General features: G+C 42.4%; 1 protein-coding gene across 2 annotated transcripts; it reads right to left on the bottom strand.

The window, feature by feature from the left end:
• ip6k2b (inositol hexakisphosphate kinase 2b) lies at positions 1 to 27577 on the bottom strand. Of its 2 annotated transcripts, XM_078414228.1 has the most exons (7): positions 27420 to 27573; positions 26332 to 26456; positions 7081 to 7390; positions 4699 to 4921; positions 3835 to 3995; positions 2128 to 2303; positions 1 to 775 (listed from the first exon to the last, which is right to left on the bottom strand). In XM_078414228.1, exons 3-7 carry the CDS (start codon positions 7280 to 7282, stop codon positions 284 to 286), a joined length of 1254 nt encoding a protein of 417 aa, XP_078270354.1. In that variant the 5' UTR covers positions 7283 to 7390; positions 26332 to 26456; positions 27420 to 27573; the 3' UTR covers positions 1 to 283. The 2 variants fall into 2 exon arrangements, with proteins under 2 accessions (XP_078270354.1, XP_078270353.1); XM_078414227.1 differs by lacking the exon at positions 26332 to 26456 and having other exon boundaries at positions 27420 to 27577.
• Positions 27578 to 27795: the final 218 nt, after the last annotated feature.

The raw sequence follows: 27795 nt of genomic DNA, 5'->3' as shown, positions 1-27795 counted from the left end.
TTAAGTACCACAAAACGATTTTATTTTATTTATGAAGTTACGCACAGAAACAGAGGTATTTGATATCTCAAATAATATGGAATGTTCATGAAATATTTAAAATAAATAGTATCTGTAAGTGCCTTCCTCGGGCACCAACTGTAGGAAATGCCCAGTCTTTTGTCTTCTGCCGACGAGTGTCCACCATGGCAGGTCCACGAGTGCCAAGACCAACAGGCTGATCAGTTGACATTCTGACTACAAATAAAACCCATTCACAACAGCAGCATTACCCTTTTCTACTTTATTCGTTGTTGTCATCTCTTATTTCTTTAATAATAGTTATTAAATTTTGTAGTCCAAAGATATAGCCAGTGTCCTGCCCTTCATGAACTACACTGTCTTCACCAAAATACTTGCAAGTCATGTGAGCAAAGTCAATCATGCGGACATCAACCATGGTGCTGGCAGAGTTCGAGTAAGCATAAGCTCCCGCAGACTCATCAGCTGACTCTTCAGAAAGGTCTTCCGAGTATTCAGAATCAGAATCCATTGTCGACTCCTTGCCATCATAAATGATAAGCAGGGAACTAGAATAGAAGCGATAGGACTCCCGCTTCTCTAATACAGATTTGAGTTCAGAGAGTTTTTTCAGAACAGGTTCAAAAAGGTCCCTGCGCAAATACTTTCCATTATTAAAAAATTGGTAAAGTGCATCTTTGAACCCTTGCACAGAAAGTTTCCTTCCGTGATATTTGTTCATAAACATAAGTTGGCCGGAGTCCAGTTGATATACCTAGAGAGAAAAAGGATAATACGTTTTACAATTGCTCTCCAGTTATCAACTTTTAAAAAGACTGATTTACATTTGAGAAAAAAGCTTTCAGCAGCATTATCAACTCCCAAGGAAAAGTCAAAGTCTGGGATCAATGTCAGTTTTAAAAATGCACAAATAGTTGAACACAACTATTTCATCCTTTTGAACAGGGTGCATAGCGAACTCAACCAAATACACCAGGGTCTGTTAATTTTGGTCACAAAATGTCTTTAGCTAAATTATCAATTAGGCTACAATATAATGGCCAACTAAACCAACCACAATTGATAGGATGGAAGTCCCGGTGGCAAATGTGGGGGATGGTTACTTGATCTAAAATTAAACAATACATTTCAGCTACATTAGCAAATAGAATATAAAGACTTGGCAGCAATAAGCCATGTTACATGACAGACCACAAAGCTGTTTATGAACAATTTTCACAGCAGGTTATTAACATTCTTTCTTTGGGTATCTAAGTAATTAAAACCAAATGCCTCTCGAAAAGAATGCACAATCTATTTCCTCATGGCAGCATGTGAGATTTTTCCTCCTTTAATCTTGACTTAGCTGAACAAGATTTTTGGTTGAATTGAAGTGCCAGAATTAAAATCATATGCTAGCAGTTTTTAAATTTGCTGTTCTTGTTTAGCTGCTGAGGATGTTTGAGGAACTTAGCAATATTACGCAACTGAATAAACTTTTAAAACATTTTATTTCATTGGATGCTTCCACTAGTGCGAGAGTCTAGGACCAGAGCACATAGCCTCAGAATAAAAGGGACATACCTATAGAAAGGAGATGAGGAGGAATTTGAGGAGGGTGGTGAATCTGCAAAATTAATTGGCGAAGGCAAGAGAATGGGGTTGAGAGGGAAAGATAGACCAGCCATGTTGACTTGGCGCACCAAATGGCCTGATTCTGCTCTTAAAACGTACAAACTATTCAAATATACTTTTCTCTGATGCAACATTAAAAAAAATAATTGGCTAGCAACAGTTGTTTCACTGGATCGGGTTTCAATGGAATCAAAGTTCACGAGAGGATCCTGGTTGATAAACTGAGTGCCATAATTGAGTTGCAAAATTCAATTAAAAACCTTCTGCGTTCATAGCACTTAATATGTAGTTGACAATGTGTCAAGAACTAGTTTCTCACAGTAGCTATCAATATTTACTGGGGAATCTTATGTAATCAGAAATGATTGATAACAAATGTTAATTCCTTCGTCCACATCATCTCCTGCTTTCATCAAAGCAACTATTCCTAATAGACAAGGCCTCTTTACTCTTCCACCTGCTTCCCTTGGGTATGACATTGACTATACATACCTGCATTCCACAGACTCTGACACCAATAACAGCTGAAGTGCTTTGCTGACATTTACGGATTTGATTTGCTTTCTTTTCCTCAGAAGCATCATCTCCATGCTGGCGAGTTCCCATTTTTAAGTCCAGAACACATGGAACTTCATACCGACAGGTTAAATTTTCCAATAAAATAAATTCTGACAACGGCGTTAAGGTATAATACAGATTTTCAGGAATCCTAAAGCTGAATTAGGCCAGTGTGCTAATTTCAAAATACAACGCAGTAAAAAAGTTATGTTTAAGCATAACTAAAAATTAATATTTACTTTAAATGTATATACAAATTAAGGGCTAAGTTAAAAAAAATCTGCATTTTCACTAAATGTTTCAATCCAAATAGGTAAAAATGTTCTGTATTTTACAATTCACTGGGCAATTAAAATCATTTAAATCTTATGGAAAAAACACAATGTTCAACTTTCAAGTTATTGATTGGAAGCTGTGGCATTGTCCAAGGTGGTGTGATTTTTAAATTTGCGGACTGCACAAAAAGAAAATCAGTGATGTTGTGGATAGCAAGGAAGGTTGCCAAATGCTGCTACAGGATATAGATTAATAGAAAGTTGGGCAGAGCACTGGCAGATTAAATTTAATCCCAACAAGAGCGTGTTGATATATTCTGGGAAGTCAAATAGGGGCAGGACAGATACAATCAATCAATCAATACTTTATTACAGACTCAAGGTCCAGAAAAAAGCCAAGACATTACATATAATAAACATACAGAAACACAATAAGTTACATACAAAACATACAATGAACGATGAGTACTTTAAAGAATGTTAATGCGAGGAGTTTTAAAAGAATCTGAGGGCAAGCTTTTTTTAATTTTTAGACTGGCTGATAGAACCCATATCCAGAGGTTTTGGTGAAATCAAATACAATTCTCTATTTCAAGGGCATTTAGACAAAACTTGTATCAGCAAGGCATATAGAAAAATACTATCTTAATCTGGGCAAATGGGATTAGTGTGGATGATCAAATCAGTGTAGACGTGGTGGGTTGAGCAGCCCCTTTCTGTACTGTACTGTACAACAAATTGTAATAATTAATTTGCTTTGCTGAAAGTCCTGAAATGTGAAAAATCGCTTCAAACATTTCATGCAAGAAAGCGTTTTCCTTTCAATGCTGAATTTATAAAAAAAATTTAATCCACAATTTATAAGATTTCCATTAATTGAAGGCTGGGTGACTACAATGGAATATCACAGCAAAGTAGTTTAGTGCCTCAAGAGCAGCCATTGGGCTCAAACACAGATCTAATAGCACCCCAAATACAGATCTAATAGCAGCCAAGAACTTATATTCAAGAAAATTGAAGCCCAGATGAAGTATACGGTTTGATAGATTATGCATGAACCTCCAGATTGTTGCAAAAATCCCATCCAATTCATAAAATGTTTTTCAGGAAAGAGAGCCTGACATTTGTGCGTATGACAGGGAAATTAAATTAATTATCAGCCTCGCAAATGAAAAAACAACATGTACGATATACACTTTTTGTAAGAGGTCATACTGAATTTCCAAGTTGAATCCCTAAAACGTGGTCAGGGAAAAGTGAGTAAAAGGGAAAGAAAGAGCCAGAAGAACCCACTCACACACACACCACATGGGAAGGATGCAGGGGGGGCACTTCACTCTCATGGCACAATGATTTTAAAGGATACTGTATTGGTTTCTATGTTTGGCATTATCCTTCATACGTTTCAACTGTTGCTGGTGACACTTCATGCTCCAAGGGTTATGCTTTACCTTCCCAGACTTCTTCTCTACACTATAAAACAACACCTCCGACTTCTTTGATTCAAATTCCTCGTCTAGTTTATGGCTACAATAGAACAAGAAATTATCCGTTAGATTCATTGTCAATTCTACAGAGAAGTTAGTTAATTAACAAAATTAAATATATCAAACAGGAAACTTGAAGCTCTATCTCTTTACTTCTTCAAAAAACATTACTCATTTAATTACGGGTAAAAAATTATATGAAAACAAGCAACAAATTACAATTGGGCTGGAGAAGCAAAAAAATTCCAAATGAGTCGATGAAAATAAAGTGACCATCTTCTGCTCAGAAATTAGCTGAAGGGAAAACCTTTGGAGAAGAACTAAGACAGGGCTTCATCTGAAAGTAGTTTCTACCAAAACATTGCATGGGATAACTACTAACAAGGCAGACAGGCTGCACTAGTTTAAAATAGCAAGAAATAAAAATTATAAATCAGCTTTCTACAGGTTACTCTCTCAGTAAAATGAGAGATTAGTCACAGCAGGTAGTTGAGGCTGATATTATAACAGCATTTAAAAAATTTGGACGGGTACATTGATAGGATGGCCAAATGTGGGAAAATAGGATTATCTTATGTGGGGCATCTTGATCAGCATAGACGAGTTGGGCTCTAGGGCCTGTTTTCCCTGCTGTATGACTCTTTAACTAATGGTCCAGAGAGATGAAGCCCAAATAAGGTTAAAATGATCTGTTTAAAATCCCCATAAAAGATGAAAGGCAATGAAATGCTGCTCAAACAAACCTTTTCATTTTTTCTTCTTTCCTGTGTTGCCTGACCCGTTCTTTGCTGTAATTGTCATTTTCTAATAACACAGGTTTTTTATGACTCCATTTTATTAGCTTATTTTTGGGTTCACATTCGGAGTTATCTACATTTTCCAAATCGGCTTGGTCCCCTGTTAGTGGGTAGGCGATTAAACACAGATTTCCTTCTTCATCTTCTTCAAAACTTACAGAAACAACGCCTACAAGAAGAACAGAAAAGCCAACAATTGTCAGGTGGGCAGAAAACAGCCATTAAAAACCTTAGCAACTAAATTAGTCATTTGATTGTTCAGAGTAACAGCAACAACAAAACAGCCTGTTTGCTTACCCAAGCCTTCAGTTTTTAATGCAGTTGCGCCGCCTCTGAACCTAACAAATATCAAAAAAAACTAGACAGACATCTTCGTAACCTGGAAAAATATAAACTTCCAATTTATAGACACCCACCCCAAACACTGCACATATATCAGCATATAATAAAGTAGGAGTCAATAAAACGAGAGAGACAAATAGACTTGAGGAAGTTGTTTATTGGAATCGGTTACTTTTTGTGCAGTTTATTGAGTAAATGTATGCAATAGAGCAACATGGAAAATACTTCATCCAAATCTTGGAGGTCAATAAACTACAGTTTTCCAATTATGAAACAGAGCATAGCAATGCACATTATAAAGCCAAATAGTAAAGAGGCTGATGCAGAATAGTGAATACAAAGCTGCTGCAACTTTATGACACAGTGAACTACAGAATCTTTGAAAGCTTTGTCAAACTTGGGTAAACTGCAATTACGAGACAGACAAACAGCACATAATCCCTAAACAAACCCTATTACTCAACATACAATTACAAAAATAGAGTCAAGAAAATGTATTACATTGCAATTATGAAAAAGGATACCAATTAGATTTTTTCCATGTATTGTTCTGCAATTCATTGTAGATGTAGTGTAATCCCACCACCAAACCCCACAGTCAATGACCTGTGCTTGCTTCTTTGCAAGTTCATTGAAGAGGTCTGCAAGTAAATCTGAGGCCAGTCTTTGATTTGGCTCAATGAGTTAAAGAATTTGGTTCAGCTGTTGTTGGTTGACTGCTGCTTCAATCCTAATATTGTCTTTTTTTGAGCATTCCAACAGCAGACTGAATGGGTCTTTGTCATCCTGCACGACTGCCAGACAGAGCATTCTGGATGAAGGAACCCGTAGTTCAGAGCCTTTAGTAGCTGGCCATGGTGTGTAAACATCAAGAATGGACCTAACCAGGGGGTGGCCGAACCCAGGTTGTCCTTCAGACAGGCAGGGTTAACTAAGGGAAGCATGGACAAGAACTAGGGTTTTATCCTGGAAAACAAACATGATGGAACGAAGGGGAGCTGTCAGCCCCACCTTCTTCCAAAGCACAACACAAAACATCCCTTAATTCACATTTTACACAATAAATTGATTATTGCAAACTTAACATTTTGTTAGCAACTGCTTATCTTTTAAAACATTATTCACTACAACATTAAAGCCTTAAGTCCATCTAAAAAATATATATCTTCATCTTTCACATCAAAGCATTCCAATGAATGTTATGATTAACATATTTACTGTTAAGGTAAAATACTATTATCCATGTTCCAGAACTGAACTTAACCTAATTATATTACTTTACTGTGCCAAATATGAACAGAAACTAATCTGTGAACAATACTTTCTTTCCTCTTATATTAAAACTGCATGAGATTGCAACATCGAGATGTTGTCACTTACTGTACTAGGAACTTCCCCAACTACAGCCTACAATGGAACTGGCCGACTCACACACCCTGGTGGAGCTAGTTGTTCCAGTCGGTCCTGTTCTAGATGAAAGGCGGCAGACTGCTGCTTTTCCAGCTTTTACCTCAACTTTTAAAAGCCTGCTAAAGCCTACTGAAATCGTTAGAGAGAGAAAAGCTCCAGCGGTTTCATTTACAATTCAATTTAATCAAAAATATCCATAACAATTTTGCAAAACTGCCAAGTCTTTACATTCAAAATCTATTTCATAATCAAGATCAAAACCTATAACACTTTAAATATTTTAACATTTTCTTCACCTTTGATGAACTTACCTCCATCAGCAGACCCACTAAAGTATAGAAGAATACAGGCTATTCAATCGTCACGCAACTACACTGCGATCTAGCTGGCAACTGGACCCCACCTGTCAGATCACGGCTTTCATCTGATAAATTTGAAAGAAAAACAAGACAAATTTTCTTTGTCCCACCCTCCCAAGGTACCCAAACACCATAACAGATTTGTACAACAATAAAGGAGAAAAGGCCAAAATAAAAACAAATATACAATTTTCATAGAAGATGTGTTTGCACATACCTTTATATTGTGGTGTAAACCGGCGCATCTCTGGAGGCAGTGTCTCATAAAACTGATGCTCTCGCTGAATAAGGGGTTTGCAAATGGTCTTGTCATTGAAGCGGAGGACACAAGAATGCCCTCCAACCTGGTGAACAAACGGCTCTAGGAGGACTCCCTTTGCATAGTTCTCCACTTCCATTGCTTCTAGTGCTGGGCTCATCCTTAAAGCACATTAGACAAAACAAGTACAGCAGGCTGTATGAAGTCTGTGGCTACACCAAGCTGACGTTTCTTAATCCAAAGGGTGGCCGATTATAGCGCCAGGATCCTGCAATAACAATAGAATTCCCAACGTTTAGGTTCCTTCAATTGCACGACAAAATAATTTCTCCTTGAAGCAAACCACGCAAGCATTCCAGTAAACGATCTCTTAGTAATCTGAAGCACAACTGAGCTGAACCACTGGGAAGGGCAATGAAATACTGAACTGTGAGGTCACACACAGATAAAACACTGATCCAATTATACTCCTCCTACGTCACAAAGTGTGACCAATTGACTGCCACTTACTTTCAGTGGGAAGGCCATGGCAGTGAGCCAGGCAGGGAATAAGGGGTGGAGAAAATGGAACACTGCTGCTCTCAGCTGGTTTGCATCGACTTCACAACATTTCCTTGTTGTGGCAAGATCAAGGTGCAACGTCAATGTACACAGATCTGAACTATCCTGGTCAAATGCAATAGCATCTTGCCTTTATAGTCAAGATTAATAAAACTTTTAAAAAGGGCTGCAAAGTTACAAAGACAGATTTAAAAGTAGTACCAGGTATTTAACATTTCAGGAGTAAAAAGACCACTTCTGTAAAAAACAATTTTATGTGTGCTTCAGACGCTCCTAAATGAGAACGGTAAACATGATCCTAAAGGGATTGCAAAGGTGAGCTGAGACGGAATTGAACCCTGTTTGCTCCAAACAGAATCTGCTCCTACAATATTCTGAACTGAAGACTTCTCTCTGTAAGTTGAGAATTTCATGAACCCTAAATGTTTTATACGTTAAAAACAGAATTTGTCAACGGAAAATAAAACGGAGTCATTTTTTAAAATGTACTTTGAGAATTATTTAGTCACTTTGGAATACAGCTTTGGCAGTGCTGCCTTTGCAGAGCAGATACTGTAACAAAACTTGGTAGCTTTAGTTTTATTAGAAGTAAATTTAGTATAGTGAAGATTAGACATACAACAAAAATAAGCGGTATAGTCCCCCAAAGGTTTACAGGCACTTAATCGGCCAAGTAAAGAGAAACTTGCGATTCTGGAAGAAAATGAGAAAAATACTAATAGCACGTTCAAGCAAATGTACAACAATCAAAATATTCATTGTTGTTCAGTTACAGACCTGCTTAAGTACTGTCCTAAACGATTTCCAGCTGTACTTTTTTAATGAAGGGTTGAGTACAAAGAACAAAATGTCAACACTCCACTTTGGAAGGACAAAGTACAATAAACTTTTAGAATTCAGATCTAACCAAAGTCCAAGACAAAGGGTTTCAGAACCAACATTCCAAGCATAAATGGTGCCATCTGCTGAGTCACTACTAACCAAGGTCAGTGAGTGGTAATTTCACCAAAAAAGTAAGTTCTTTGTGCCAAAAGCATATCATTCTAACAGCAGAAAATAAAAGGGCACATCACGTGCATTCCTTAACGATGACCTGTACACGACTGTACACACTCAGTCGCAATTTCATTGAAACAGAGCACAGAAATGGGGCATATCGTCCCCACCTCATCAATGCCAACACTCCCCATCTATACTAATCCTATAATCCTTTATGCTCATATTCCTCCAAGTTGTTCCTATCCAACTCCTGTTCAAATGCCTTTTAAGATGTGATTTTATCAGGCCTTCACCACAAGTTCCAACTGCGTGTTCCATAATAATCACATCCCTGTGTGACAAAACTATCCCTCAGTTTTCCTTGAAATTTATCCCCTCACCTTAAATCTACACCTTTCAGTTCTAGACACCCCTGCCTGATGAACTATCTATCCTATTTATGTCCTATTCTATCCATTTGATAAATAGATATATTAATGACGAATTAAGTGATATTAGGTAAATATCCTGCTGCATATTATTCTATGTGTTTATTTTTGTCACATGTACGGGAGTATAGTGAATAAATATCGAGGCATCCAATTCCATACAGAAGTGCAACATGTAAAAGTGCAAAACAGAAAATAAGCATTCTGCAGAATATAGTATTATAGTTACAGAGATTAAAAAATACAAGTGCTGCAGATCGGGAAGATTTTGCCCGAATGTGAGCTATGTAACTGAAAATACTGAGGGTTGAAACCAATTGCACCAAAAATCAGTGAACTGAAGTCAATTCATTCCAACCAGGTCCACAATCTTTTAGACTTCTCAATGGTACAGCATATTTGGACATTAGCAAATCTTACCCCAATCAATACAAGTTATGTAAATTTGACTTCTTCCCCACTGCACACTTCATCAGTTAATCAGCTGAATGCTTTTTTCAGGTTGTCTTATAATTGTAAGTTTTGATCTGCATTCAAAACATTAATGACCACTATAATTCTTCATTCAGTACATCTCCCAAACTTGCATCGATTGATAAAAATCTCAACTTTCTGCAATGATTTGTTGTGCAGAAAAATGCAATAAACCAAATTTTCCACTGTTTAAACACAAAGCCAGGATTCAGATCAGTATACCAACACTTCCTTGTTTCTGAAAACATACATACACCTTGAGGACGGTGATCACTTCCTGCCTCTTTGCTTAAGTGAAAACACCAACTGCAAACCAACTTGGCAGTTTTCTCTTTTATATCGATTAATACTGAGCAAATTGAAGAATTAGCATTCTCAAAGTAATTTTTTTTGCGCAAATAAGCTTTCACTGAAATTCAGGGATTATGGTTATGCATCACAAATTAAAAGACTACGAACATACTGCACACTGTGTGGGTTTCCTTCAGGTACTCTGATTTCCTCCCACGTTTGTAGGTTAATTGGCATCAGTAAATTGTCCTCAACATGTTGAACATAGGTGCTTGTGGATCTTATGGACTTGTTGGGCCGAAAGGCCTGTTTCCACTGTGTGCCTCCAAACTAAACCACTTGGTTGAAGGGGTTAAAAATGTGTTACTATCAATAACCTGAAAATTCAAGTGTGCATGGAACTATGATTTCCAGAAAATCAAACAAAACACTGAGGCAGCTTTCAATGATTGTCAAATGTGGTATAATTTATGGTTTTAGGATGAAACATAACATTCCTAAAATGTAAAATTTGTTACAATGTTGTTGAAATAAACTTGAAGCAACTTTGTAGTGAAAATCAATACAGCCAATTTGCTGCTGCCATATGGTCACCAAATTTACAACTAGACCCTTTCATTATACCCTTAACTCAACCGACTGGATTATACTATTAAAAAAAATGTTTAACCTTCAAATGTGATTCCTATTTGCAAAATATGTATCACTGCCACATTGACGACCCTTCAGAAATCTTATACGCAAGATCCATTTAATAACCAATGTAATTCCAATCATTTCAAGAGTATAACATCTACTAGGATTATCTATCCAATCTGAACCAGTGCTTTGCAGACATACAGTCAAAAAATAAAGGTTGCATATTATGTGTTAGAGGGAACTGTAGGATGCTGGTTTACACCGAAGCTGGACATAAAATGCTGGAGTAACTCAGCTGGTCAGGCAGCATCTCTGGAGAAAAGGAATGGGTGACATTTCAGGTCGGGACCCTTCATCAGGAGCGAACCAGGGGTGGCATAGGCAGCCGGCACTCTGGACAGCGGGGGAGTCAGTCCGGGGAGCTAGCGATGTAAGCAGCAGGAGAGGTGGCACGAGCAGTCATCAATAGTCCGTCCGCTATAACCAAAATCCATTATAAAAATGCCTGTTAAAACGAAGGTTACTGTTTATTTCTCAATTTTGAATTTATAATTTATAATTTAGCCATCGCTTCCTACACCATAAAGAATCAGAGTATTGACCTCTGAGGAAGAAAACTACATCTATTCAATATGCTGGCAGAAAAGGAGATTAGCAAAAATTGAATTTAAAATATCAGGTACCGAGAGAAAATATAATGCATTACTGCAAACTTTTGGGAACCTACGTTCATCATCTACTTCCCACCCGTCAACATTACAGGACATTATTTTCACATGCACCAAACTTTTTTATTTTTATATTAGCCAAAAGCTACTCAAAAGCTAATCTGGCGTAACTACAAAAGCATGACGCATAACACGAGTGACACCATTACACTAATCTACACCATGTTGGGTGCTGTTCCCAACTAACAGCCAAACTTCAACGTTAGTCAGCACAGCGAATTAAGAGTGCACCCAACTTACTCTGTGCAGAAGTGAGAAAGCAATACTGGATTTCAATAATCCAATTTGGAACATGCTAAACCAACTTCTTGCATATGATAATTAAAATAGAAAGGCATAGTGGAAAAACAAGCCTCAAATTGCTTGTTGTAATGGAAAAATATAATCCAGAGAAATGCACACACCACTTTCTTAGAACAGGTGATCAGCACAAGGCTTAATTTAAGGTATATTATAGGCTAAAGTGCTGAACGTCATTTATACAAAATTACTTTTCTTCATCAGCTAATTTGGCAACTGGCATCAAAAATATTTACCATAGAAAGAATAGTTTAATAATGAAGGGCAGATCAGGAAAAGCAATTGTGAACAGAAAGTGTTATAAACACATTTAGAATAAACATTGAATTGGCCAATCTTGTGGTAAATGTCAATATTTCCACAGCAAGCTGCAGGTATTTACCCTGCAAACTGGAGCAAAGTTAGTACATCAGCAAGTCTGAATTTATTTACAGACCTGGTAGATTATATAACCAGGTGAAATTTTTAGTGAAGTATAATTTTGATCTCACTTTCTTATTTTTTAAATATATTTCAATGTAAAGTGTTAACTATTTCTCATTTTTTAAGCAACCAAACAAGTCACATATTGGTCTACATGAGGATATTTATTAAATATAAAATTAAGGATAGTGAGCACTTAAGAAATTATGTAGGAAAATAACTGCAGATGCTGGTACAAGTCGAAGGTATCACAAAATGCTGGAGTAACTCAGCGGGTCAGCATCTCTGGAGAGAAGGAATGGATGACATTTTGGGTCGAGACCCTTCTTCAGACTGATGCCAGGGGGGGTGGGACAAAGAAAGGATATAGGTGGAGACAGGAAGACAGTGGGAGAACTGGGAAGGGGGAGGGAGGGACAGAGGAGCTATCTAAAGTTAGAGAAGTCAATCATCATACTGCTGGGCCCAGCGGTATGAACATTGACCACTAACTTTAGATAGCTCCTCTGTCCCTCCTTTCCCCTCCCCTTTCCAGTTCTCCCACTGTCTTCCTGTCTCTGCCTATATCCTTTCTTTGTCCCCCCCCCCATCAGTCTGAAGGGTCTCGACCCGAAACGTCACCCATTCCTTCTCTCCAGAGATGCTGCCTGACCCGTTCAGTTACTCCAGCATTTTGTGATACTTAAGAAATTATGATCATTCCAGACTCAGCGACACAGTCATTGATTGGAGAAGGATTTTATGTAATAAAAACAGCAATTTATATATTAACATACAGAAAAACATTAGGTAGTTGAACAAAGAGACAGGTAAGGAACAGGCTGATCATATGGGACTAGAATCTCTATGGAGCACAAATGTATAAATATTTCCATGGTGCAATATCTATGCAGCTCAAATATTATTGCAAAACTTACCTGTGAAACAGGCCCTCGCCAATGCCACCATGCTCGTACACCCGCGCTCCTCCGCCCCCACGGCTCTGACGGTGGACGCCTCAGACGTGGCGGTGGGTGGGGTTTTGGAGCAGCAGGTCGACGGTTACTGGCAGCCCCTGGCGTTTTTCAGCAGGCAGCTCTCTCGAGCGGAGCTCAAGTACAGTGCGTTTGATAGGGAGTCCGCCACTTCCATTATTTTTTGGAAGGCCGTTCTTTTGTGGCCTACACGGATCACAAACCTCTAACATTCGCTTTTGCTAAGGTTTCTGATCCGTGGTCGGCTCGCCAGCAGCGGCACCCCACCCTGATTTCGGAGTTTACCACCGATGGCCGTCATATTGCGGGTAGGCTTAATGCCGTTGCTGATGCACTGTCCCGGCCGGCCATTCCCTCCGTAGCCGTGGTGGGTAAACAGGTGGATTTCCAGGAGCTAGCGGAGGCTCAGCGCCAGGAAGGGACTGCCGCGGTGTACGCCTCCACGGCCTCGGGACTGCGTTTGGAGCAGGTGGCGTGTGGCCCTACAGGTACCAAGTTGTGGTGTGATGTTTCCCTTACACGCCCTCGCCCGGTGGTGTAAGGTTTTTGAGGCCATTCATGGCTTGGCACACCCGTCCATCAGGGCGACTTCAGCCATGGTGGCTGCCCGGTTTGTCTGGCACGGCCTGCGGAAGCAGGTGGCAGCCTGGGCACGCGCCTGCATTCCATGCCAGACCTCCAAAGTTCCTCGCCATGTCCAGCCCCCATATCAGAGATTCGAGGTCCCCCCCGACCGTTTTTTCCACATCCATGTGGATTTGGTGGGTCCATTGCCCTATTCTGGGGGTTATACGCATCTGCTGACGGTGGTTGATCGTTTCACGCGTTGGCCGGAGGCGCTCCCGTTGTCGGACACCTCGGTGGCCTCCTGTGCACGGGCCCTGGCGTTGCATTGGGTGGCCCGTTTCGGTGTCCCGGCTATCATCACCACGGATCGGGGGGCCCAGTTCACCTCGTCCCTCTGGGCCGCCCTGGCACAGCTGTATGGTGCTCGCATACAGCAGACCACCGCCTATCATCCCCAAGCCAACGGGATGGTTGAGCGCTTCCATCGGCAGCTGAAGGCATCCCTCTGTGCTCGCCTGACCGGCCACGATTGGGCTGACCAGCTGCCTTGGGTCCTCCTCGGCATTCGTACGGCCCCGAAGGCTGAGCTGGGCACATCATCGGCCGAGCTCGTCTACGGTTCGCCCCTGCGGGTACCGGGTGACATTCTCCCTTCCACTCCCGCCTTGCCACGGTCCGTCACGTCAGTTTTGGGCTCCCTCCGGGCACGGGTGGGTTCTCTGGCTCCAGTCCCGACCTCCAGTCACGGAAGCACAGCAGTTCACGTTCCGTCTGACTTGCGGGGCTGTGATTTCGTGTTTATTCGGAAGGATTCCCACCGCCCCCCTCTTCGGCCGGTTTACCAGGGCCCGTTCCAGGTGCTGAAAAGAGGGACTGTCACCTTCACCTTGCAGGTGGGAAATCGCCAGGAGCTCGTTTCGGTGTCCCGGCTCAAGCCTGCCCATTTGGACCGGGACCTCCCCGTGTCGGTGGCTCAGCCTCCGCGCCGGGGCCGGCCGGTGGCCGCTCCACTGGTCCAACCAGCGGCGCCCTGTTTGCCACCTCTCGGGCCCCCGCCGCCTATAGTTGGGCCCGGGCCGCCTTTGCCGATCAAGTGCCCGCTGTCACCTGCACCCTCCGCGCCAGGTGACCCCTCATTGCCTCCAGCGGCGGCGTCCTCTCCGCCTCCTGTCACGCTGGCGGTATCGGTTTCCCCCCTCCGTACACGTTCCGGGCGGGAGGTTCGGGCCCCCGTGAGGTATGGTTTCGAGGGTTCTGGGGGGGGGGGGGGTCATGTAGGGGCATACGGATTGACCAGGTAGTCTAGAACACTCGGATTGGTTTACGGGTCACGTGGTGCGGGAGCGCGAGGTATTTAAGTGTCGGGCTCCAAACTCAGGTTAGAGATTAGATTAGCGAGCGAAGTTAGTGTTAGTCCAAGAGTAAGTACGTTGCGTTTGTCACGGGTTTTATCGACAATAAAGTATTTGGATAATATCGCTCGTTTGGACTCACTACAAGGTGCTGTTCCTCCAATTTCCGGTGGGCCTCACTATGGCACTGGAGGAGGCCCATGACAGAAAGGTCAGACTGGGAATGGGAGGGGGAGTTGAAATGCTCGGCCACCGGGAGATCAGTTTGGCCAATGCGGACCGAACGCAGGTGTTAAGCGAAGCGATCGCCGATGTAAATAAGTTGACATCTGGAGCAGCAGATGCAATAGATGAGGTTGGAGGAGGTGCAGGTGAACCTCTGTCTCACCTGGAAAGACTGTTTGGGTCCTTGGATGGAGTTGAGGGGGGAGGTAAAGGGACAGATGTTGCATCTCCTGCGGTTGCAGGGGAAAGTGCCCGGGGATGGGGTGGTTTGGGTAGGAAGGGACGAGTGGACCAGGGAGTTACGGAGGGAACGGTCTCTGCGGAACGCAGAAAGGGGAGGGGATGGGAAGATATGGCCAGTGGTGGGATCCCGTTGTAGGTGCCGGAAATGTTGGCGGATGATTTGTTGGATCCGCTGGCTGGTGGGGTGGAAGGTGAGAACGAGGGGGATTCTGTCCTTGTTACGAGTGGGGGGAGGGGGAGCAAGAGCGGAGCTGCGGGATGTAGAAGAGACCCTAGTGAGAGCCTCATCTATAATGGAAGAGGGGAAGCCCCGTTTCCTGAAGAATGAGGACATCTCTGACGCCCTAGTGTGAAACACCTCATCCCGGGCGCAGAAACAATACATGATCTCGTGACATAAATGGACCTACAAAGAATTGTGAATTCATAATATATTAACAAAGCCCCCTGTGATTATATACTTGACATTTAAGTACAAATTTCAAAGATAAATTGGCAAAGGCCTTAAATGGCGTTTGCACCAATACAGTCCTTTTTAAATGCAGGACACAATACAGTGCAATTTCACTCAAATTCATTCCATTTATATCATATTGACAAGTGTTTAGTAGAAAAACAGTCATATTTGTGTAAGTTCCAACACCAAACACCCAACCCCTACTCAATATCTACTTTGGCTCCAAATCCAGAACGAAGATTTACTCAAATATAAAATGGAAGTTTACTTTATAAACAGAGAAAAAAATCCAGATTTTCTTCAGCTATAGAGACCCATTAGTGAAGAGGCCAAAGCAGCCTTTTAGGTACAAAGGATCTAGACCCCCATTTAGATAATCAAGATTCTGAACTTGTATACTGCTAAGGAACATGGGATGGGTCCAAGTTATCAAAAGATTCCAACAGAATTGCTTTTTAAAAAAATAATTTAAATAACTCAAATGATCAGATCTGGTCAAAGGTTCCTTCATTTACAAAATGAAAAATGCCATGCCTTACCACACTTTTTTTTTAAATATAAAAATGTAGGACAGATTCATGTACCAAATTCACCAATGCATGGTTGATCCACACACACACACTTCTGATTTAAATAGATGAACAAATTTCTATTCCTTAAACGCTTAACTAATTAAAAGTAAGCTCAATCAAAACATCAAATTTCAGTGCTCTAAACTAAATGCAATAAAAACTGGAATTAGGTAACTATTTCAAAAAGGAATTGGAAAATTGAAGATGGGTCTCGACCCGAAATGAAAATCGCTAAAACAGATTGCATTTTTGATGTATCTATGTGAATCTGGATTTTATCATGGAAAGCTTCAAGAAAAGCATCCAATGACTACTATACAAGTTACCACGTCATGTTGCAGCATATAAAACTTTGGTTCGGTTGCTTTTGAGGTACTGTGTGCCGTTCCGGCTGCCATATTATAAGAACGTGGAGGCTATGGAGAGGGTGCATAATCCAGGAAGTTGCCTGGATTAGAGTATTAGGTATAAAAAGAGATTGGATAAACCTGGGATTGTTTTCACTGGAGCAGAGATGGAGGAGAGACCCGATAGAAGTTTATAAGATTACAAGACAAGATAGGGTATTTATTCACAAAATGCTGGAGTAACTCAGCAGGTCAGGCAGCATCTCAGGAGAGAAGGAATGGGCGACGTTTCGGGTAGAGACCCTTCAAGATAGGGTAGTCTTTTTCAGAGGGAGGAAGTGCCAAATACTAGAAGGCATAGCTTTACGGTGGGAAAGGTAAGTTTTAAGATGCGAGAGGCAGGTTTTTTGAAGCAGAGAATGGTAGTTGCCAAGCACGCACTGTAATCAGGGTGATGGTGTAAATGGATAAGATGGTGATGTTAAGAAGCATTTGGACAGTCACATGAAGATGTAAGGAATGAAGGGATGCAGGCAGATAAGATTAGTTTAATTTAGCATCAGTCATCATGGATCAGACCTGTTCATGTGCTTTACTGTTCGATCTTAATTCCAATGCTGTGTTTAAATTGTAGAAGTATCTACCCACAGGATCCAAGATGAGTATTTAAATACCCACTTCACAGTTAAATGCTCAATGCCATTTACATCGCCAATGATCTCTTCAATTCAAAAAGGCTCATAAAAGCATTATTTCCCTGTCTTACAATTTAAAACCAATTCGCAAATAGAAAATGTATTTTAAGAAACAATGCTTGAACATTTTTTCTATCCCTGTAAAGTTGCATGGATTTAGTTTGATGAAATCATTCAGATCATTTTACTTTCTAACCACAATTAAAACAAAGCTTGGTGTTAGAACTCAAGTGCTTTTAAAATAGGACCTGCAATAATAGTTGTGAACAATCGTTTCAAATAGTTTGACTACAAAATGATTATGCAACTCTTTTGACGATCAGATGAATATGTACATATTTCCTGACATCATTAAGGTAGCAATAGAATAGATACAATTCAGTATCTACCTAATACTTTAATCAAACATTAAGCTTTGATAAGTGTATAATCATAAGATCAAACAGTTATCACTAGTTGTGCAATTCTAAAGTTTTTTCAGTGCTCTACTTTTACAAAATCACTCCTGCAGGAAACACAACATTTAGATATCTAAAGTTATATTTATAAGTGAATGCACAAGCTAAACTTGTCACATCATGCAATAAATGTTATGTTTACAATATTAATAATGCAACATTCTATTCAAAGATGTACAGCAAGTTGCAATTCAACACAGTTCTCAAAGTGGAAGAAGGAACTGCAGATGCTGGTTTAAACTGAAGATAGACACTTCTCAATTACTAATTTTTGATGTTTTAGATGGGTATTTTCACATTGCTTTTGTGGTGACTCACGCGAGAAGTTACCTGAAAATTCTTTTCGGAAGAAAAATCAAAGGAAAGTGTCTAATCAGCAATCCTTTTTTGGAGGTTTCATTGGTTTATTAAAATATACAAAACCTATTTCACACATTCATTATTCTACAAATGGCAATAGTTCTAAAATAATTTACCCATAATTTACACTGATACAGAGCACCAAACCTAGCAACGTCAATACTATAAATCTTTTAGAGCTACCCAAGGTGCACGCAGAGGGTGTGAGAATTTATGGAATTCTCTGCTACAGAGGCCAATTCACTGGATGAATTTAAGAGAGTTAGATAAAGCTCTAGGGGCTAGCGGAATCAAGGGATATGTGGATGATCAGCCATGATCACAATGAATGGCTCGAAGGGCCAAACGGCCTCCTCCTGCATCTATTTTCTATGTTTCTATAGGGAGAGGTTGAATAGGCTGAGTCTCTATTCCTTGGAGTGCAGGAGGATGAGGGGTGATGTTATAGAGGTTTATAAAATCATGAGAGGAATAGATCGGGTAGATGCACAGAGTCTCTTGCCCAGAGTTGGGGAATCGAGGATCAGAGGACATAGGTTCAGGGTGAAGGGGAAAAGATTTAATAGGAATCCGAGGGGTAACTTTTTCACACAAAGGGTGGTGGGTGTATGGAACAAGGTGCCAGAGGAGTTGAGGCTGGGAATATCCCATCATTTAAGAAATAGTTAGACAGGTACATGGATAGGACAGGTTTGGAGGGATACGGACCAAGCGCAGGCAGGTGGGACTAGTGTAGCTGGGACATGTTCCCTGGTATGGGCAAGTTGGGCCGAAGGGCCTGTTGCCACACTGTATCACTCTCTGACTATGCAAAAATGTTTAATTCTACCCATATTCAAAAAATACATTTAAAATGTTTTACTTGATCAAATGAACTGTGGGAGCACAAACAAGTACACCACAAGTAGTTCAGCAGAAAACATCTAGTACTAAATACAAATTTGAATCATTATTAAAGTTTCAGTTTCCTTTTTCCCACCGGAAATGTGGAGCCACTTCTTCCTGGTAAATATATTTTGCAACAGTGGAATTTACATAGGAACAGGTCCTTTGACCACAATGCCAGGACCAAATATGATGCCAAATTAAACAGATTTTTTTTGCACGCACAAGACCCACATCCCCCCATATTCATGTGTCCATCTAAAAACCTCTTAAATGCCACCATCCTACCTGCTACCACAACCTCTCCTGGCCGCACATTAAAGGCACGTACCAAACTGAACTCTAAACTCTTGGACCTAGGACCCCCCTCTGCAACTTGATCCTTGAATTCCACATATACTATTGTCAGATACCACAATCAGTATGGATAGGCAACTCTTCCATAATTCTCAAAACCAGTGCCCTGCAAGGTGGTGTCCTCAGCCCCTAACTATACTGCCTTTTTAAACAACCGTGTAACCAAGTTCTGCTTCTAACTCCATCTACAAGTTTGCAGGTACCACCACTATAGTTGGCCAGATCTAAAACAATGGCGAGACAAAGTTCAGAAAGGGGAATGCGAACATGGTGACAACCTCTCCGTCATGCAAAATGAAGGAGTTGGTCATCACCTTCAAGAAGTGGCACGGAGTACAAACTCCAGTCTGCATCAATGGTGCTGAAGATAGTCGAGAGATTCAAGTCCTTAGGTGTAAATATCATCTACCATTTGATCAAGGACCCTTTTCACCCCAGTTATTCCCTCTTCTCCCCTCTCCCATCAGGCAGAAGACAAAACTTGAAAGCATGTACCACCAGATTCAGGAACAGTTTCCTCCTAGCTGTTATCAGACTAGACAATGGTCCTCCCACAAGCTAGCCCCGATCTTCCAATCTACTTCATTGCGGATGATGGACTTTTCCTTTAATTGTAACACAATGCTGTAAAACTATATTCTGCATGCTGATATTTTTTCTCTTTGCACCATCTATTGCAATTGTAGGTCAATTGTAAATGTAAAATGTGTGTAGGATAGTACGAGTGTACAGGGTTATCGCTGGTTGGCACCGACTCGATGGGCCGAAAGGCCTGTTTCCACACAGTATTACTAGTCTAAAGTTTGTTATTATTGGCTAACATATTAATCCAGTTTGGATTGAAAATCTGGTTCCACATTTCACATAGTTCATGAAATAGTTGAAGTATGAACCAGCCCATCAAGCTATGGATTTTGTTATGAACCACTTAAGTTACCAACAGAAATCAGTACATACACTCAAATCTCGTTTTACCAGAACTGAAACCAAGTTCTAATCATTGCAAAGAGCGAAACAACAGGCCTGAAGATTACAACCTGTAACCAACCAGTGTTGGAGATGCATTGTCATAGTGATAAAATAAAGCAATAATAATCACAGTAAGTAGGACAACTGAGGCAAGGCTTTAACAATTAATGGTGCACTTGATTCTATCAGTTATGACCAACTACATTAAAGATTGTAGTTAGCTTATGGTTTGTATCACTGTATCACATGGTGGTGTGACATCCGTACAAGTTTGAAAAGTGGTAACCGACAAATATCAGGTAATTTTCTAAACCATCTTTACAGTGAAAAGATTAGGCAATACACAGTGCACAATTACAACCTACAATCCACGCGTTAAATTGCATCCACAATTGCCTTATTTTTCAGGTACAATAAAGGATAACGATTCCAATTTCCTTTTCTCAAAAAAATGTTGAGAAAATATTTTTATAAACATTTATGTCAGGCAAATATTGCAACACCATATTGTCATTGCAAACCAAGTTACAAAACAGCAATTAGCTTGAAGGCAAAAAAGTACAATAAATTTATATGATGCAAGATGCTATTTGCAAATTTAATGAAACTTATAATGGCAGCAAGTTAATCTCTGAATCCAATAGGTTATGATTAGCGTAAGATTTCAGCATCGCCTTGAGGAAAAGCTATCAATCATCAGAAACTCTTACCAATATCCCACGGGTGCAAAGTCATGGAAAACAAACCAAAGTTAAAAAAAAAAAATCAGCATATGAACTGGACACAATAGGAGGATATTCAGCCCTCAGGGTTATATAAGAAAATAACTGCAGATGCTGGTACAAATCGAAGGTATTTATTCACAAAATGTCAGAGATAGTCCAGGTATATTTAAGGGCAGGATGGAAATTGGAAGTGAAGTGTATGAAGTCAGTGAGTTCTGCATGGGTACAAGAGGAGCACCAATGCAGTCGTCGATGTAGCGGAGGTAGAGTTCGGGGATGGGGCCGGTTTACGCCCGGAACAGGGATTGTTCGACGTACCCGACAAAGAGGCAGGCATAGCTAGGGCCCATGCGAGTGCCCATAGCTACGCTTTTGGTTTGGAGGAAGTGGGAGGAGGCAAAGGAGAAGTTGTTAAGGGTAAGAACCAGCTCTGCTAGGCGGAGGAGAGTGTTAGTAGATGGGGATTGGCTGGTTCTACGGTCGAGGAAGAAACGGAGGGCTTCGAGACCATCCTTGTGGGGGATGGAAGTGTAGATGGACATCCATGGTAAAGATGAGGGAGTGGGAGCCTGGGAACCGGAAGTTATCGAAGAGATGGAGAGCGTGTGAGGTGTCTTGGACGTAGGTGGGAAGGGATTTAACCAGGGGGGGATAGGATGGAGTCGAGGTAGGTGGAAATATGTTTGGTGGGACATGAGCAGGCAGAGACAATGGGTCTGCCGGGACAGTTCTGTTTATGGATTTTAGGTAGGAGGTAGAATCGGGCCGTGCGGGGCTGGGGAACTATAAGTTTGGAGGCATTGGAGGGTAGATCGCCGGAAATGGTGAGGTCCGTGATGATGCTGATGATAAAGGTCTGGTGTTTGTCGGTGGGGTCATGGTCCGGGGATAAGTAGGAAGAGGTGTCTGAGAGTTGTCGTCTGGCCTCGGTCTGGTAGAGGTCAGCACGCCAGACTACCACAGCACCTCCCTTGTCAGCGGGTTTGATGACTAAGTCCGGGTTGTTGCAGAGTGAGTGGAGGGCTGCATGTTCAGGAGGGGAGAGGTTAGTTAGTCAGGGGAGTGGAGAATTTGAGGCGGTTAATGTCACGCCGGCAGTTGGAGATGAAAATGTCTAGTGAGGGTAGTTGGCCAACCGGGGGGGTCCAAGAGGAGGGGGTCCGTTGGAGATGGGAGAAGGGGTCATCAGTGGGGGGCGAGGACTCCTTTCCATGGAAAAAGGCTCGGAGGCGGAGGCAGCGGAAGAAGAGCTCCACGTCATGGCGGACCCGGAACTCGTTGATGTGGGGGCGGAGGGGAACAAAGGTGAGGCCTCTACTGAGGACAGACAGTCTGAAAGGGGGAGGTCAGGGGGGATGGTGAACACCCGGCAATTGTGGGGGTTGGGGTCGGATGAAGGCAAGGGGGTAGGCGGAGGTGATGTATGGTGAGGGGGTGGTGGGTTAACAGAGCAGAGGGGGGAGTAGTTAGGGTCGCCTGGCTAGAGGGGGAAGGGGGACATCCAGTGGAAAACTTGCTGTGGTTACCTGTAGTAGGGCGTGGGCAGTAGGACCCAGCAGTGCTGTGGGACTCTGCCTGGTGGGGGCTGTGGGCCCAGCAAGGTGCCTGTGGGCCGGGTGGAGCTGCGACCTGTTGCTGGTCCTGGGAACCGGGTACAGCGACGGCTGCGACCTGCTGCTGGGCAGTGGAGCGGTGCGGGTCCACACGATCGCTGGGGGAGGCCCGCGTGAAAAGTTCCTCGGCCTTCTCCACTGCCACAGTGAGGCCAAATGCTTGATTAAATACCACCTCATATTCCCCTTTGGTATTGTACAGCTCAATGGTACGAACATTGATTTTGCCAATTTCAGTGACAGATTCCCCCCCCACCGCTCCTTTCATAGTGTCACCTGGGACCTCTCTGTTCACATTTTCCTTCCTCCTTTCCCTTCCCCACCAATTAACTAGACTTGCCTTCCTCCTCCCCCCATCACATTAACTAGACTTGGCTCAGATTATGTTAGTTTTGAAATTCACTTAAAAAACACTGATAGAACACAAAACACCGTGAATGTCAATAGCAGTGGCTTGGCAAATGTGGAAGTGAGTTAGTACATGAAAAGGTCTATAAATAGTTTAGAAAGGTCAGGAATGGTGCTTGTCATCAAATATGAAATGGGACCTTAAGCAGTGTTTCAGTATAACGTGTTGACATGAAGCATCAGTCTCATGTTAAAGAATGGCAATAAACACACAACTTCCGGACTAAGAATCAAATCATAATCACTCTGTAGTTTAACATAAGGGCGGCAAGGTAGCGCAGCGGTAGAGTTGCTGCTTTACAGCGAATGCAGCGCCGGAGACTCAGGTTCGATCCTGACTACGTGTACTGCACTGTAAGGAGTTTGTACGTTCTCCCCGTGACCTGCGTGGGTTTTCTCCGAGATCTTCGGTTTCCTCCCACACTCCAAAGACGTACAGGTATGTAGGTTAATTGGCTGGGTAAATGTAAAAATTGTCCCTAGTGGGTGTAGGATAGTGTTAATGTACGGGGATCACTGGGCGGCACGGACTTGGTGGGCCGAAAAGGCCTGTTTCCGGCTGTATATATATGATATGATAAGCAAACCTGTCTTCAGTAATAAAAGTAAAAATTATAAAAGGAACAACAGAGAAATAATGACTCCATTAGTCTGAAGAAAACCCCAACCCAAAACGACACCCGACAAGAAAACATTTATTCACAAAATGCTGGAGTAACTCAGCAGGTCAGGCAGCATCTCAGGAGAGAAGGAATGGGTGACGTTTCGGGTCGAGACCCTTCTTCAGACTGATGTCAGGGGGGCGGGACAAAGGAAGGATACAGGTGGAGACAGGAAGATAGAGGGAGAACTGGGAAGGGGGAGGGGAAGAGAGGGACAGAGGAACTATTTAAAGTTGGAGAAGTCAATGTTCATACTGCTGGGCTGCAAGCTGCCCAAGCGAAATATGAGGTGCTGTTCCTCCAATTTCCGGCGGGCCTCACTATGGCACTGGAGGAGGCCCATGACAGAAAGGTCAGACTGTGAGTGGGAGGGGGAGTTGAAGTGCCCAGCCACCGGGAGATCAGGTTGGTTAAGGCGGACTGAGCGAAGGTGTTGAGCGAAACGATCGTCGAGCCTGCGTTTGGTTTCGCCGATGTAAAGAGGTTGACATCTAGAGCAGCGGATGCAATAGATGAGGTTGGAGGAGGTGCATGTGAACCTGTCTCACCTGGAAAGACTGTTTGGGTCCTTGGATGGAGTTGAGGGGGGAGGTAAAGGGACAGGTGTTGCATCTCCTGCGGTTGCAGGGGAAATTGTCCGGGGATGGGGTGGTTTGGGTAGGAAGGGACGAGTGGACCAGGGAGTTACGGAGGGAGCGGTCTCTGCGGAATGCAGAAAGGGGAGGGGATGGAAAGATGTGGCCAGTGATGGGGTCCCATTGTAGGTGGCGGAAATGTTGGCGGATGATTTGTTGGATACGTTGGCTGGTGGGGTGGAAGGCGAGAACCAGGGTGATTCTGTACTTGTTACGAATGGGGGGAGGGGGTGCAAGAGCGGAGTTGCGGGATGTAGAAGAGACCCTAGTGAGAGCCTCATCTATAATGGAAGAGGGGAAGCCCCGTTTCCTGAAGAATGAGGACATCTCTGATGCCCTAGTGTGAAACACCTCATCTCAGGCGCAGATGCGGCGTAGACAGAGGAATTGGGAGAGAATTTTGCAGGAGACAGGGTGAGAAGAAGTGTAGTCCAGATAGCTGTGCGAGTCAGTGGGTTTATAGATGTCAGTCACTAGTCTGTCTCCTGTGATGGAGATGGTGAGGTCCAGAAACGGGAGGGAGATGTCGGAGATAGTCCAACTATATTTAAGGGCAGGATGGAAATTGGAAGTGAAGTGTATGAAGTCTTTACATCGGCGAAACCAAACGCAGACTCGGCGATCGTTTCACTCGACACCTTTGCTCAGTCCGCCTTAACCAACCTGATCTCCCGGTGGCTGAGCATTTCATCTCCCCCTCTCACTCCCAGTCTGACCTTTCTGTCATGGGCCTCCTCCAGTGCCATAGTGAGGCCCACCGGAAATTGGAGGAACAGCACCTCATATTTCACTTGGGCAGCTTGCAGCCCAGCGGTATGAACATTGACTTTTCCAACTTTAGATAGTTCCTCTGTCCCTCTCTTCCCCTCCCAGTTCTCCCTCTATCTTCCTGTCTCCACCTCTATCCTTCCTTTGTCCCGCCCCCCTGACATCAGTCTGAAGAAGGGTCTCGACCCGAAACGTCACCCATTCCTTCTCTCCTAAGATGCTGCCTGACCTGCTGAGTTACTCCAACATTTTGTGAATAAATACCTTCGATTTGTACCAGCATCTGCAGTTATTTTCTTACACTACCCGACAAGAAGGCACGTCAGTGCCTCTACTTCCTCAGGAAACTGCAGAAATTCGATATGACGCCAATGACTCTTACAAACGTCTACAGATAACCATAGAAAGCAAATTATCAGCTTGCATAACAGCTCGGTTTGGGGAACGACTCCGACCAACACCGCAAGAAATTTCAGACAGTTGTGGATGCAGCCCAGTACATCACAGACCAGACTCCCCAATTCCTTCTTCTCAATGCTCCCATCAGGCAGAAGATTGAAGCCACGATTCTCCTTTACCTAACTGTGGGCATTGGACCTTTACCCCGGAAATGTTGAGAACTCTGTGGCACACTCTTTATTGTACTTAAATTTGGCTTGATTGTATGTATGTATATTATCTGATTTGATCGGTTAACATACAAAACAAAGCTTTTCACAGTATTCCAGTACACAAGATAATAATAAACCCAAACCTAAAGATGCTGCCTGACCCCGAGTTCCTCCAATCTTTGCTTTATACATCTGGTCAGGTCTAGCAACAACTCTTATTACAGAAACAAATCCAGGACGTGATGCATCTTGAAATCTTATTGATAATTTCGCATTATGTTGACAAGTCACCATCACTATCTTGTATAATTAACTGTGATTTTCATTTGATAATTTGTAATGACACCTGCAACTGGCACATTTATTTCCAAATCATCAGTATTTTTTCAAATTTAGAGGGAGCAAGATTGAAGTGCTTCATTAATCCTGATATTTCAAAAACAGACATTTCAAAAAGGACCAGCTTAAAATTTAGATGCTGACCGTGAACCCAGGACTCAGGCACATACAGAGCAGATGGCGATGAGCAAACTCGCTCAGCAGTTCCAGCACTGGGTTTGTAACAGGGATCAGTGACTGTAACAACGCTTCCGCCAAAACCAAGAGGTCTGTAAGAAAGTTGCATTATTGATTAGTCAAAGCAACAATAACAGGAATTCTAAAGTGGAGAAACACACTCTGAATTGGTTGAGATTTGCCTTTCTAATCGCAACAGAGTAAATCATATCCCAAGCTAATCATAGGTTCAGCTTTAAACCTTTCGCCTAATAATAATTTTAAACCAACACTTGTACCACAGGATGAACTGCAAAACCTTATTTTGCATTAATGATTTGATGTTCACTAATTAAGAAGATATTCAATTGAAACGCACAACTAACAAACGTTTTGCCTTCCTAATATGCAATTAGTCATACAGCACAGAAACAGGCTATTCGGCCCATCTCATCCATGCTGTCCAAAATGCCCAACTAACCCATTTGCCCACGTTTGGGCCATATACTGCTAAACGTTTACTATCCATGTACATGTGCAAGTGTCTTTTAAATGCTGGTGTAGTGCCTGCTTCAACTCTGCTCTGGCACCTTGGTTCTTCCCATCACCCATCATTAATACACAAATTTAAAAATTAAATGAAGAAAATAAATAAAAACACAGCTCAAAAATCTAAAAAGCTCATTAGAGTCCAAATCTAGTTAATCATGCCGTTGTTATCTGAATTGAAACAGGAAAAGGGGGGGATTTAATTAAAAGAAAAACACAACGAGGAAAGAAAAACACACCAATGATGGTGGGAGATCTGCTATCATTTGGAAAGGACGCGAGGCGGGGAATGGGAGAAAAATGATCCAGATAATGAAGGTACACAAGATAAACTGTCGCAGGTCGATTAAATTTAACCCTAGAATGGGAGGAGGTTTTACCCAGAGGTGGAGGTGCTCTAGGTCGGTCACGAGGAAGGAAATAAATATTTCATCCCAAAACACCCCTTATTTAAGTGGGTTTATTTAACCGGAGGCTTATTGTTACGTGGTGTGATGTTTTTTTTTTTTAAAGGGCAGTCTCCTTACCGGGATTTGGACGGCTGTTTTTTATGCTTCTCCTCACACACGCAGCACCTTCTTTGTTCTCAGACGGGATAAAATGGCGGCGGCCGCCTCTTCCTTCCCGTTGACAACAGCACTGCGGCCCCTTCCCAGGCGCCGCGGCTGCAGGGCGGGACCCACCGTAAGCCCCGCCCCTCTCCCGCTCCTATAGGCCGCCGCCCGCGCCTGCGCACGGGCGGGCGGCCAACCTCCCTCCCTCATACCGCACTACCCAGCAACAGCGATCCGATTGGTCGCGTCCGAAAAATAATACGCGATCCCATTGGTTGCTCCTAAAGAGCGTTGAGGTCATTGTTGTCAACGTTATTTTTTTTGAACAAGGAAAATGTTTTTGCCTCCC

This window comes from Rhinoraja longicauda, chromosome 17 (genome assembly GCF_053455715.1).
Source record: "Rhinoraja longicauda isolate Sanriku21f chromosome 17, sRhiLon1.1, whole genome shotgun sequence".
Lineage (NCBI taxonomy): Eukaryota > Metazoa > Chordata > Chondrichthyes > Rajiformes > Arhynchobatidae > Rhinoraja > Rhinoraja longicauda.
This window is presented reverse-complemented; position numbering and strand designations above follow the sequence as displayed.